At 42.2% G+C, this 14,784-nt stretch overlaps 1 protein-coding gene across 22 annotated transcripts in view; it reads left to right on the top strand.

The window, feature by feature from the left end:
- Window positions 1–12,348, top strand: part of SYTL2 (synaptotagmin like 2) — a 127,003-nt gene extending 114,655 nt beyond the window's left edge. For all 22 annotated transcript variants that reach the window (XM_089332272.1, XM_051821084.3, XM_070076382.2 and 19 more), the window contains 4 exons: window positions 2,728–2,806; window positions 6,786–6,885; window positions 9,197–9,402; window positions 11,264–12,348. In XM_089332272.1, the coding sequence (XP_089188398.1) occupies window positions 2,728–2,806; window positions 6,786–6,885; window positions 9,197–9,402; window positions 11,264–11,409 (531 nt within the window). In that variant the 3' untranslated portion in view covers window positions 11,410–12,348. The remainder of the gene's footprint in view (window positions 1–2,727; window positions 2,807–6,785; window positions 6,886–9,196; window positions 9,403–11,263) is intronic.
- Window positions 12,349–14,784: the final 2,436 nt, after the last annotated feature.

The following is a 14,784-nucleotide window of genomic DNA, read 5'->3' as shown; positions in this document are numbered from 1 at the left end:
ATTTTGTATTTTAACATTATAAATATAGTAACCAAAGCTACTTAAAATATATACTGAAAATTCAAATATGTTAAACATTTAGGAGCTTGTCTATTTTTTTTTTAATCTTAGTTTGATTACTTGGTCTTTGTAATGAAATGCTTATTTTTTAGCACATGTGGAGTATTGCATATGAAAAAATTCTGGTGACTACTTGAGAGGACTTTTGCTTTTTTTTTTAATTTTTTTTTATTTTTATTTTTATTTATTTATTTATTTTTTGACAGGCAGAGTGGACAGTGAGAGAGAGAGAGACAGAGAGAAAGGTCTTCCTTTGCCGTTGGTTCACCCTCCAATGGCCGCTGCGGCCAGCGCGCTGCGGCCGGCACACCACGCTGATCCGATGGCAGGAGCCAGGAGCCAGGTGCTTTTCCTGGTCTCCCATGGGGTGCAGGGCCCAAGCACCTGGGCCATCCTCCACTGCACTCCCTGGCCACAGCAGAGAGCTGGCCTGGAAGAGGGGCAACCAGGACAGAATCCGACGCCCCGACCGGGACTAGAACCCGGTGTGCCGGCGCCGCAAGGTGGAGGATTAGCCTAGTGAGCTGCGGCGCCGGCAGGACTTTTGCTTTTGATGGAGATAAACTATCTAAATCTAGCCTGGGAATTGATTGACTTAAAGCTCAAATTTCATTTTCATCTAGTTAGTCTAGTTTTTGTTTGCCTATATTTCTGGGTTGTAGCCTTTCAGGGATTCCAAGTAAAAGCCTATGGAATGAATTCTCAGGGTTTCAGCATGCATCTGATTCAGCTGAAGGTCTTGTTAAAACACAGATTCTGGACCCCCTATTCCCAAATTTTCTGATTTATTAAGATGTGAGCCCAAGAATATGCCTTTTTAACAGATCCTCAGGGCTCCTGGCCTGGGAACCATATGTATTTTTTAAAGATTTATTTATTTTATTCAAAAGGCAGTGATAGAGAAAGGAAGACACACACATATACCACACAGATCTTCCATCTACTGATTCACTCCCCAAATGGCTACAGTGATCCAGGCTGGGCCAGACTGAAGCCAGGAGCCTGGAACTCTGTCTGGATCTCCCATGTGGGTGGCCTCAACCCAAGTACTTGTGCCATCTTCCATTGCTTTCCAAGGTACATTAGCAAGGAGGTGGATCAGAAGTGGAGCAGCTGGGACTCAAACCAGCGCTCATATAGGGTATCAGTGCTGTAGGCGGTAGCTCAATCCTCTGTGCCATGGCACTGGCTCCTGGGGACTGTATCTTGAGAGTCACAGGCCTAGGGTATTTTTCCAGTGTTATTGCTCTTTGGCTGGCCATGGACTAATTTTTGCCTCCCAGCCTCATGAGATTGCTAAAAGCCCTGCTTAGCTTACCACTATCATTCTGCCAGGCTTTTTATGCTGTCAGTTTGTCCCTATTTAAAAAGCAGCTACTGCCTCAAAATAAAAAGCACAGAGGAATATCAGGCTCTAAGATCTTGTTCACTTGAATCTTTGTAATTTTTATAAACTTTTATAATTGTCTTTATAAATTTTAGCACCTTCCAGCTGAGTTTGTTTCAATTTGTTTTGTTGTTGTTTTCAGTGTGAGGATTAATGTGGCTCAAGCTAGTCCATCATAGCTGGAAGTGCTAAATACAAACAATACAAACCGTTATTTAATATCCACACAATTAAACAGTTCTACTAGAGAATTAATCCTCAAGTGTTGCATCAAGATAACTCAAAACAGTGGTTTCTAACCCTGTCTAAAACCTACTGGATTTGAATTCCTCCGAAGATGTCCAAAGCACCTTGTTTTTTAACTGGCTCCCAGTGTATTTCTGGTGTGTGCCCATGTTTAAGAAATAAGACTCTAGGAGGATGAGTACTGTGGTACAGTAGGTTAAGCCACCAGCTGGGACTCCCACGTTCCTTGTGAAGTGTCTGGTTGAAGTTCTGGCTACTCAGAGCTTCTAATCCAGCTTCCTGCTAATGTGCCTGGGCGGCAGCAGATGATGAGAGACCCATTTGGGGTTCCTGGCTTCTAACTTTGGCCTGGCCCAGCCCCAGCTGTGGTAGGCATTTAGGAAGTGAACCAGTGGATGAAAGATCTTTTGGTCCTTCTCTCTCTGTCACTTTGCCAGTCAAATAAATGAATATTTAAAAAGGAAATAAGGCTCTAAAGAACTAGAATATGAAAATAAAATCATCTCTTTTATAAGTGAACATAACAGATATACATTTTAAAATTGTGAGCAGTCATTGTTACTCTTACAGAGTTGTATGAATTTGCTCTAAAATAATCAGGTTAATGGCAGCTTTGAAAATGTAAGCTTTGACTTTTTCTTTTTTGCTTCTCTTCCCACATTATTTCCCATACTCTTTCAAAGATAGAGAATAAAAATAAATTGTTTAATGTGCCGGTTAGGATGAGTAACAGACATAAAAATTAAAGCATCCCAGAATACTTCTTTCAATCTAAGAAAGCAATTCTGATTTCTCCACCATCTTTGATACTAAAGACCTTGAATGATTTCTGGATATTTTGCAAGGTTTTCCAAGGCATACAGCATAGCTTTTCTGGATATAAAAAAACTGTCTAAACCTGATCAGAGGGAGATTTTAATCCGGGCACTCATGAATGACGTAGTCTCAAAAAAGGGACAGATGTGATCCTTAACAGAACACCAAGCAGGAAAACAAGTGTGTCTCACTCCTGATGACATCCTTTCATTTTTCAGACTGCACCCATTGCCCTTGAAACAGAAAACAGAGGTGAGATGAAGCTAGCCCTCCAGTATGTTCCTGAGCCAATCCCCGGTATGTAATGATTCTCCATCCAGACCCATGCCTTTCCTTACCCCTCTTCTCTCCAAGGATTTATTTTGGGTTCTATAATATTTTCAGAGGTGAAGTCCTAAACAAACTTAAGTTGGTAATTGTGTAGACCCAACAAATCTATTCATAGTTGTAAACTAGAAAATTCATTTTTTTACTTTGGTAAAAAATACATAAATTTTTTAAGTACCTTAATAAGTGTAGTAGTGTTAAGTATTTTCACATTGTTGTGAAATGGATCCCTACAAGTTTTTAATCTTGAAAATCTGAAACTCTCTACTCATTAAACAACAACTCTTCCTTTTCCTTCCCCCAGTTCCTGGTAACCACCATTCTATAAGAGAAGTTTCTTTCTCTCTCTCTCTCTCTCCCTCCCTCCCTCCTCTCCCCCTCTCTTGTTTATAAGCCTGGTTTCATTTTCACCTCATTCTCCACAAATTCTGGATCTGCACAGTGTAAATAGCCTTCCTTATAATCACAATTTGAGCATATTAATAGTCCCTAAGAAGTTAGAGCTCACTGATCTTCTCTCAGTGTCTCATCTGGAGATAGCACTTTTTGTTAAGATTACTAAGTGCATCCTTGGCATCAGACCTTCTTCAGCCCAGTTAAGGAATCAGAGAATTAATGCCCGTCACCTCTCACCCCCGTTTCTCAAGCAAGTTCCCCAGATTATTCTCCTAAAGATCTGTATGAACATTATGGCTGAAATCAGAGTTGCCAACTCAAATAGTTTTAGTAAATAGGCAGTGAAACTAGGTGAGATGGAAGAAATGATACATGATAAGGGCGGTGACTGAACTAGAGATAGGCATTCTAATTTAATTTTTAAAAAAAATCAGAGGACAAGCAAAGCATATCTTGATACCAAATTGCTGCCATCTTTTGACTGCTAGGTCTTCCTAAAAGGCAGACTACTTTGCAAATAATTTGTATCCTATCATTTATGGCCAACATACAGCCGTTCTGCCAACTCCAGTTCCCATTTTCCCCACTATCTTTTGGTGTTAAGATGGTGGTGGGGTTGGGAGCCCATGTTGTGATGGGTTCCACCTTGTCTGAGTTTCTGCTCATGTGGTGTTTCTACCCTAGAATGGCTTTCTTTTCCCCTCAACCTATGCAAGTTTTAGATGAATTCATCTCCTCCATGAAACTTTCCTGATTTTATTAACCTTCACTGATTATATCATCTTCCAGAATACTGCAGTAATACTTGACATTTCACTCAATTTTACATTTTTATGGTTTTAACTACAAATATTTATGATTTTAACTATAAATATTTCCCAAAAGGGCATAGATTATTTCTTGCATTCCTTTGGTATCAAATGAATTTCTAGCACAGAATGAGTATATAATATATGCTAATTAAATATCATTTGGTTGACTGATTGGGCTAACCCAACCAGAAAAATCTGGGTGACATTCCTTTGTCCATATACACCCAACCAAGAGAACCACTTCAGACTAAGCCAGTTTCTTAGTAGTTCCCTGTCCACAGTATTAACTATTAGGTATGTATATTCAATATTCCTACAAAATGTGTAGCCACTTTAAATAAGAAGAGGGTGAAATCGGACAAGACCCCCTAAAATTTACACTAAATTGTGGCCCCTTAAAGTTCCCTAAAAATGCTACCCGGGTGCCACATGTGCTACCGGAATTTGGGGTGCCTTGCGATTTCACCACAGGCTTATTACCAAATCCCCGATATTAATAAGCCCGAGAGGGTTCTTGCCTAGTATTTAGAGAAGAATTCTAAATACTGGCACAGGTAAACGAGGCAGCTTGGTACGTTTTAAGCTTTTATTTAGTAAGAAAGGTGCATAAGAGAGTGAGAGCTTTATTTAGGGGAGAGAGGTGAATAGGGGTTCATACCAAGCACCAGGAACCAGCCATGTGGATGAGCATCTAGGCCAGGAAGCCTAGAGCACATGGCCCGAAGGCCATGCGCCCTGGAGGCTCAGGGCTACAGCAAGCCCTGTCCTGGCAAGAGGCCAGGGAAGAGGAGCAGGCCTGGGCACACTGTGCCCTAGGCTTTTAACCCACTCCAAAGGGGAGTGGTTAATTAACCTGATTGGCTGGTGGGTACCCAGGTGTGGCCAGGTAGGGGAATGAGGCCACACAGGGGCCTGGCAAAGGCATCAGGTAGGAGCATGAGGTCACACAGGGGCGTGGTCTTCCAGTTCACAAATCTGATCAATTTTAACCTGTATGTCTGTCTACTTCATTCCCCCCTCAGAGACTCCAGACCTTAATCTTAAGGGGATGTTGATGGGCGTCAAGTCTCCATCTTCTGTAGCTACTTCCTGCTGATTAGGGGCGCAGACCCTGCCTATCCAGGGTCTGGAAGTCTCTGCCTATTTCATGTAATGAGTTCACTTCATGAGCCAGAGCTCTTTCAGTCACCAGCATTCTCAGTGTCTCCTGCATGGTCATCATTTTTCTCAGGAGCTGCTGGGTTCTACTGGGTTATTTTAGATATAAATGAAGGTCCATTGTCACTCTGGAGTGACCGTGGGAGTCCAAAGTGTGGCACGATGTCTTTCAACAAGGCTTTAAGCACCTCGTGTGCTTTCTCCGTTTGGGTCGAAAAGGCTTCTATCCATCCTGTAAAAGTGTCAATAAAGACTAGAAGGTACCTATAATTACTTGTAGGGAGCATATTGGTAAAATCAACCTGCCAATCTTCAGCTATTTATGTTCCCCTCCTTTGCACAGGAGTCAACAGGGGAGGTGACCTTACGTGGTGAGGGTTATTCTGTAAACATAGAGGCCAAGAGCGAGTCATTTCCTTTATGACCATATTTGGTCCCTTTCCTCCAAAAGCTCGGGAGACCAGTTGTGCTAAGGCATCTCTTCCCAAGTGGGTAGAACTGTGTAATTTTCCATTAAGTGGCCATTGGTAGCCTAATTCTGTGATTTAGCATCCACTACCCATTTGCTTTTTAGTATAGCCTCGCTGTTGAGCCCATTAATTTTCAGGCTCCGTATAGTGAGATTCCTTAGATACTTCCACAGATTGACGTATGAGGGCCATTTCCAAACTTTCCTGTGTAGCTGCTCTAACTGCTAATGCATTTCCCTTGTTAATATAATTATCTCCCTTCTGATATCCCTTGCAGCGGATGACGGCCACTTCTAAAGGCTCCAGTACTGCCTGAAGTAAAGCCAGTATCTCTTTTCCTATTTAACAGGGTAACTCTTTGCAGTCACTAAGCCCCTCTCTTTCCAGATTGCTGCGTGTGCATGCAACACAAGGCAAGCATATCTGGAATCTATCTATCTATCTATCTATCTATCTATCTGCATATATATATATATATAAACTCACTGGCCTTTTCCCAGTTGTAAAGCCCTAGTCAATGCAATAAGCTCTGTCTTTTGGGCTAAAGTGTTGTGTGTTAGTGCTTGGGCTTCTATCGTCTGCCTTTCTAACTCCTTCCTTCAGGTAGCTGCTGCCATCAGTAAACCATTCAGCATCTGGATTTTCCAGGGGCTCATCTCGAAGGTCTGGCCTGCTAGGGTACATCTGCCTAATTCATTCCCCGCTCAGAGACTCCATCCCCTTTAGTTTACTTTATACTAAAATTATGTTTAAAATGCCTTCTACCAGCACCACTTTATATTGCTATTCGTGTTTGAAAGACATATGCATTTCATTGAGATGTTTTGAATACTACTGTAAATGGATGATTCACATGCCTGACATCTGTTCATGTTGAACCAAGCAAACCCCCAAAAGAATGTAATACTCTGTACTTGGATGTATAATATGTGTTGTTTTTATAGAGCTACTCAAGCTCAATTCAGTCAAACCAGGAAAGACATAGTTAAGAATTTATAGAATTATACCACCAAACACTAGCCAGTACCCCTGTGCCAGACCATTTTTGGGCTAACTCCTTTGGATACAGTATTTCCAAAAAAGAAGAGCAGTAAAATTTTTCTCTTATTACAGGTAAAAAGCTTCCTACAACTGGAGAAGTACACATCTGGGTGAAGGAATGCCTTGATCTACCACTGCTAAGGGGAAACCATCTGAATTCTTTTGTTAAATGGTAACAGCATTGATGACTGCTTTTTTCAGTGCTGCTATAGCCTGGACTTTGTTGGTTGGTTTCAGCTCTCTCTCTGATGCTGAAACCCATCAGTCATAGCTTAAATGAATTTACTCGAAACAATGGAGACATGAATCACAAGAGTCTATAGATGAACTCACAAGGTTTCATTTATTCTTAAAATCATAAAGCTAAGAGGTCATATATACAAATCAAACTAGAGACCTCACACTCAAATAATGTCTTCTAGGAGCTATGTCTGTTACTGAGGGAAATAATGAGTATGAAAGAGTTTATTGAGGGCAGGCATTTGGTGCATCAGTTAAGACAACACTTGGCTCACTAGGCTAATCCTCCACTTTGCGGCGCCGGCACACCGGGTTCTAGTCCCGGTCGGGGCGCTGGATTCTGTCCAGGTTGCCCCTCTTCCAGGCCAGCTCTCTGCTGTGGCCAGGGAGTGCAGTGGAGGATGGCCCAAGTGCTTGGGCCCTGCACCCGCATGGAAGACCAGGAGAAGCACCTGACTCCTGGCTTCGGATCAGCATGATGCGGCAGCCATTGGGGGGTGAACCAACGGCAAAAAGGAAGACCTTTCTCTCTGTCTCTCTCTCTCACTGTCCACTCTGCCTGTCAAAAAAAAAAAAAAAAAAAAAAAAAAAAGACACCACTTGGAACACCCACATCCCATGACAGAGTATTTGGATTTAAATCCTGGCTCTGTTTCTGATTGTAGATTCCTGCTAGTGCACGTATTGGGAGGCAGCAGGTGATGGCTCAAGTACTTAGGTCCTTACCACCCATATGGGAGACCTAGACTGAGGTCCCTGGCTTCAGCCTGAAGTGAACCAGCACATGGGATCTTACTCTCTTTCTGCTTTTCAAGTATAAATTTTAAAAAATTTAAGTAATTCTTTTTTAAAAAAAGAATTTGTCTAATTTCTAATGGTAGGCTCCTTTGTAGAACACAGATAAATTCCTTCTCTCCTTTATCTCACTTATTTTGTGGCCCACTTTTAGAGGTCCTTCGTCTCACACTGCAGATATTTAAAAAATGACTTGCTAAACAAACGCTTACTAAGAGTTAGCTTATAAGAGCTTAAGATAGTTATGGTCTCTATGGCTAATTTTAACTAAATAGGTTCTACCAGAAGACTGTTGTAGCTTTTTAAAAATATGTGACCTATATTTAAGTATATATGACATCATTTATGATTTTTCCTATACATACTCTTCATAGATGTCAACTGGTAATATTTTTAAGTTCAAATTGGTCTCTTATTCCAAGATGACTCTCAGACCTTGGCTTGACAAGAGATGTGATAGGTTAAAGTTTATTCAATAATTATCATAAGTGGGGGCTGACACTGTGGTGCAGTAGGTTATACTGTAATCTGCAGGGCTGGCATCCCATATGGGTGCTAGTTTGAGTCCTGGCTGCTACACTTCCAATCCAATTCCCTACCAATTACCTAGGAAGAAAATGGAGGATGGTCCAGGTGCTTGGGGCCCTACACACATGTGGGAGACCTGGATGAGGCTCCTGGCTCCTGGCTTTGACCTGGCCTAGTCCTGGCCATTGTGGCCATTTAGGGAATCAACCAGTAGATGGAAGATTTTTTATTATATAAATTATATATATTATATATAATAAAAATATATAATATAAATATATAAATATATATAATTTATATGTTATATAAATTATAGATAGCTATATATTATATATATAAAATAAATGAAACATACATGATTGTGAAAAATGTGTGATTTATTCTTAAAGTCAAATCTAGCTAATTGGAGGGATTCCTTTCCTGTTTTAAAATATGTATTGCTCTAATTCCTTAGGTAATACCTTAAGTACTCAGGAATAGACTATGCTTCTAAATGCTAAATGCTAAAGAAGTCCTCAAACAATTGCTATCATATTAAGAACTTACTAAATGTAGATACTGAACTAGCGTTTTGTATTTCATTATAAATCAACCTTATGACATCAAGCATCACCATTCCCATTTTATAGATGAGAAAACAGGTATCTGAGAGGTTAAGTAACTTTCCTGAGAATGTCCAGCCAGTGCATGGCAGAGTCAGGATTCGAACTAATCTGGCTGACTCTATGTCCGAAGTCCTTCTAGCAGGATGTGCTTCCCCCACCCACACCCCCCACTCCACACCACCACCACCACCATCTCCAACTTCCCGCACTTTTCCCCTCCACTGCTAATATGTAGTAGCTGTGCTGAAGTATATTGAAAGCATAAATGTTCACTCTCTTACTATAATACGTTCACAATAATGCCTCTGTTTATAGTACCATCCTTCCAGATACAAGCAGGAAAAGTCGCCAGAAAACAAGAGCTGTAGGAAAAACCACCAACCCTATTTTCAACCACACCATGGTGTATGATGGGTTCAGACCTGAAGATCTGACGGAAGCCTGTGTAGAGCTCACTGTCTGGGACCATTATAAATTAACCAACCAGTTTCTGGGAGGTCTTCGGATTGGCTTTGGAACAGGTAACATTTGTTGGGCTTTGAATCCTCCATGAGCCAAATTCTTCTAAAGACTGGTTTGTTTGTTGCTTTGCTTCTTGCTAATGAAAATAGATACTCTACTTCTGTTAAGTGTAATGAAATGATGGCCGGCGCCGTGGCTCAATAGGCTAATCCTCCACCTAGCGGCGCCGGCACACCGGGTTCTAGTCCCGGTCGGGGTGCCGGATTCTTTCCCAGTTGCCCCTCTTCCAGGCCAGCTCTCTGCTGTGGCCCGGGAAGGCAGTGGAGGATGGCCCAAGTGCTTGGGCCCTGCACCCCATGGGAGACCAGGAGAAACACCTGGCTCCTGCCTTCGGATCAGCACGGTGCGCCGGCCGCAGCGCGCCAGCTGTGGTGCGCCAGCCGTGACAGCCATTGGAGGGTGAACCAATGGCAAAAAAAGGAAGACTTTTCTCTCTGTCTCTCTCTCTCAATCCACTCTGCCTGTCAAAAAAAAAGGAAGGAAGGAAGGAAGGAAGGAAGGAAGGAAGGAAGGAAGGAAGGAAGGAAAGAAGGAAAGAAGGAAAGAAGGAAAGAAGGAAAGAAGGAAAGAAGGAAAGAAGGAAAGAAGGAAAGAAGGAAAGAAGGAAAGAAGGAAAGAAAGTCAGGCTATATGCCCAGGGATCTAGGCATGAGGATTAGTAGGGTGCACTATCTGTCCATATAGAGCTTCAGTTATTGTGAATGGTCAGCACAAAAAGAAAAGCCTTTGGGGCTAACACTGTGGTGTAGCAGGTAAAATCACTGCCTTCAGTGCCAGCACTGCATAAGGGCACTGGTTCAAGTCCCGGCTGTTTCACTTCCAATCCAGCTCCCTGCCACTGTGCCTGGGAAAGCAGCAGAAGATGTTTAAAGTACTTGGACTCCTTCACCCACATGGGAGACCTGGAAGAAGCTCCTGGCTCCTGGCTTTGGACTGGCCCAGCTCCAGCTGTTGTGGCCACGTGGGGAATGAACCAGTGGATAGAAGATCTCTTTCTCTCTGTGTGTCTGTCTGTCTGTCTCTCCCTCTCTAACTCTGCCTTTTAAATAGATAAATAATTAGAAAAAAAAAAAGCCTTCATCACTACTCCCCCCAACTCAAACATCTATATTCCTTCAAGGTAAAATGTGTGCCTTGAATAATAGTAGCCAGCATTTGTACAGCACTAGTCATTGTAGTAATTGCCTTATTTGCATTATTTCATGTAATGCTCAAAACTCTTAAGGAGTTGCTAACGTTGTCCTCAAAGAAACTGATACTCTAAGAAATTAAGTAACAGAATCACTAAAAAACAGGGTTTATATTTGAAACTGAGCCTGGCTGGCGCCGCAGCTCAATAGGCTAGTCTTCCACCTGCGGTGCTGGCACCCCGGGGTTCTAGTCCCAGTCGGGGTACCAGATTCTGTCCCTGTTGCTCCTCTTCCAGTCCAGCTCTCTGCTGCGGCCCAGGAGTGCAGTAGAGGATGGCCCAGGTCCTTGGGCCCTGCACCCACATGGGAGACCAGGAGAGGCACCTGGCTCCTGGCTTCAGATCAGCGCGGTGCACCCATACTCCCTTAGAAATCATCTAATGCTGCCTCCAATCCAATGCAGAAGCCTCCCAACTATCGCATAGCCCTAAATGGCATACAGCTTTTACAATGATGTGGAAAGAAACCATTGTTCTGGGAATTATCGGAACGATGTCCATGATAAAGCCACAGATGAATAAACAGTTCTTCCTGATTTAAGTACCAGGCTCGCCCTATCAGTGATGTTCAGACTCTTCCTAGCTGCCTTCCATTGGTTATTATAATTAGGAAATTATATTCCCTCCCCATCGAAGCCGTTCCCTTTCTAAGTGCAAATTCCTTTTTTCAGGTAAAAGCTATGGGACTGAAGTAGATTGGATGGACTCTACATCAGAGGAAGTTGCTCTCTGGGAAAAGATGGTAAATTGCCCCAACACTTGGATTGAAGCAACACTGCCTCTCAGAATGCTTTTGATTGCCAAGATTTCCAAATGAGCCCAGCGTCCAGTGGATCCTCCTCTGAAAACTACTGAACAGGAGAATCTCATCTTGAAAATCTGACCACATGGACAAAAATCTTCGCTGCCACTAACAATACTACACAGCATGTTAAAGTCAATGCGCATGTGTGTCTTTGATTACAAGACCCAAGGGATTTAAATTATGACAAAATTGTGACTTACCTGTTATTCCAACATTCAAAGAAGACATTTGAACAAGTCAAAGAAAATGGTTTATTGCTTCGAAGAAAAAGCTGCTCCTAAAATACTACATTTGGAATGTTTTTAACTAGAAAAATGTTTTAGTTTATCACCGTGGGTTTCACACCACAGTCTTGTGCTACAGTAAAAAAGACCTGCCACTTGATTATTGCTAATCCTTGTGGGACTTGTAAATATGTAGGTTGTAGAAAAGTAACAGAAAGGTACTTCTGGAGAGGGGGGAAGAATCATCAGTGATGAGACAGATTCGTACCATAAGAAAATGACTTAATCTGTAATCTCTAATAAAATGTAGAGTTCCATGTTTGGACAATGAGACTGAATTTACGGGGTGTATTTCTGCATTGAAAAACTACTTTTCTTTCCCCCCCCCAAGTTGAAACAAAAGAAGTTTCAAATGTACTTTGGTGCCACCAACTGGCCATAAGCAGAATTTGGTTCTTGGCTTGTTTTAGCTTATTTGTAACCCAACACAGGCCTCAAGCCTGTATTTTGTGAGAGATTGTAAACAAACAAACCCTTGAGAATATGATTATTTTTCCTATCATTTTACTGTATGCAAGCAGCATAATAATAGCCATAGATGTGCTTTGCAACAAAGTTTTAATTAGACTGTAAATTGTTCAATTATACTGTACTTCCTATGTATGTATAATTTTCATAAAGTATTTTATAAAACTCTTTAGTCAAATAAATTATCATATGATTTAAATTGTATTGATTTTTATTTTAGTTAAATTTTTTATACTAGGAATCCTAAATTCTAAATTTTCTAACAAAGCTAATGAACTTCTGTTTGGCTAATATTTTTCCTGTCTTTACCAACATTCTAGGCATCAGTTCCCCTAAGTGAGCAGCCAAGGCTATATTACTAAGAATAGAACTTTTATTTTTAAAAAACCAGTCAAAATGCTTGAAGATAAACTAATATTTATTCTTTTTAAATTTATTTTTATTTCCATTCTCTTTGAAAGGGAGACAGAGACAGAAAGAAACATACCATCTGCTGGTTCATTCCTCCAGTGCCCACAACTGCAAGGGCTGGGTCAATCTGAAGCCAGAACTCAGAACTCTATCTGGATCTCCTACATTGGTGACTAGAACCAAAGGACTTGAGCCATCACCTCCTACCTCAAAGAGTGAGTCAGAAGCAGAGTAGCTGAGACCTGAACCAGATACCCTGATAATGGATGTGGATATCCCAGGAGCATCATTGGGACATATCCGCCCCAATATTTATTCTTAAAAGGTTTTCCATGGAGACTATGGGATACATTTAGCAAATGAAGCATTATACCTTCTGAAGCCCCAAGTAGCTTATCTGTCTAAAGTACTGCAAGCATTTGGTGTAGCAGTTAAGATGCCACTTGGGGTGCCTGATCCCATATCTGAGTGTCTGGGTTTCAGTCTCTATTCTGCTTCTGATTTCAGCTTCCTACTTATGCACACCCTTGAAGGCAGCAGGTGATAGCTCAAGTAGTTGGTACCCTGCTACCCATGTGGAAGACCCAGATTGAGATATAGGCTCCTGGGGCCACTGTTGTGGCATGCTGGATTAAAGCCACTGCCTGCAATGTAGGCATCCTATATAGGTGCAAGTTTGTTCCCTGGCTGCTCCACTTCTGGACCAGATCCCTGCTAATGGCCTGGGAAAAGCAGCAGAGGATAGCTGAAGCGCTTGGGCTCCTGTCACCCATATGGGAGACCTGGAAGAAGTTTCTAGATTCGGCCTGACTGAACCTTGGCCATTGGGCCATCTGGGGAGTGAACCAGTGGATGAAAAATCTCTATTTGTCTCTTCCTCTCTCTTTGTCTCTCCATCTCTTTCTACAACTCTTTGAAATAAACAAATCTTAAAGAAAGGAAGAAGGAAGGAAGGGAAGGGAAGGGGAAGGGAGGAGAGGGGAGGGAAGGAGGGAAGAGGGGGGGAGGGAGGGAGATAGATAGATAGATAGATTGGTCTAGGCTCCAGGCTATGGACTGTTGCAGCCTGGACTGTTGCAGGCATTTGGGGGAGTGAATTAGCTGATGAGTGATGTGTCCATATGCCTGTCTGCCTTTCAAATAAAATTAAAACAAAAGTTTAAAAATAACAAAAGCCCTGATTTAATGTAGGTTTGAGGAAGTGTGGGTGATGGGTGAGCGAAGGACCTTACAACAGGCACCAAGTTCTATCACTGAAAACAACTGGAGAGCACTTGCTTCTTTCCCAAGCAGAACCTTGAATGCACTTGCCAGTAAGAGCAACTAATCTGAGACAACACCTTTTCCTACTATCTCCCTTTGTCCTTTATTGGAGGGATTATTCTAGTGCTATTGTGTTTTTCTTCTCTGGCCTTAGAGAAGGGAAAAGTGGGCTAAATAGAGGTATACCTCAAAGATTGGTCTGGAACACAGTAGCAGAAGTACTCTGTTCTGGTTTGTGCCATGTCACAGTACAAACTACTTTCTTGGCCTTTCTTTCAGTATCTGTTCAACCACTTCCCAGAATGTAGTCAGCACTGGAGCACCAATAAGAATTGTTCTTGGGGCTGGTGCTGAGGCATAGTGGGTAAAGCTGTTCCCTGTAGTGCCGGCATCCCATATGAACACTGGTTCAAGTCCCAGCTGCTCCACTTCTGAGCCAGCTCTCTGCTATGGCTCAGGAAAGCAGTGGAAGATGACCTAAGTTCTTGGGCCCCTGCACCCGCATGGGAGACCTGGAGGAAGCTCCTGGCTCCTGGTTTTGGATTGGCACAGCTCTGGCCATTGCAGCCATCTGGGGAGTGAACCAGCAGATGGAGGCCTTTCCCTCTCTCTCTTTCTTTCTCTCTCCATCTGCCTCTCTATAACTCTGCCTTTCAAATAAATAAACAAATCTTTAAAAAAAAATTGTTCTGATATCCCTTGTAAAGGACCAGAATTGCCTGCTTCCTCCCATTCTCAGATCCTCACCTGCAAAATGCCAGACTGGACAACAAAATGTCTCCGTCTCTTTGCACAGGTCCACAGCACTTCCAATTCCCTCAGAGGTCCAGAAGGACTTCATATCACATTTCTTGCTGAAAAACAAAATACAAACGGTAAATGTAATCTCACCTGGCTGCAAGAGGAAGGCTAAGTGTTAGTTTCACACCCTGTAAAATGTTGGCAAGCTGAATTCTTTAGT

This window comes from Oryctolagus cuniculus, chromosome 1 (genome assembly GCF_051225735.1).
Source record: "Oryctolagus cuniculus isolate XC-2025 breed Fujian yellow rabbit chromosome 1, ASM5122573v1, whole genome shotgun sequence".
In the NCBI taxonomy this organism is placed as follows: Eukaryota; Metazoa; Chordata; class Mammalia; order Lagomorpha; family Leporidae; genus Oryctolagus; species Oryctolagus cuniculus.
The sequence above is the reverse complement of the archived record's forward strand: the minus strand, read 5'-3'. Positions and strand labels throughout refer to the sequence as shown.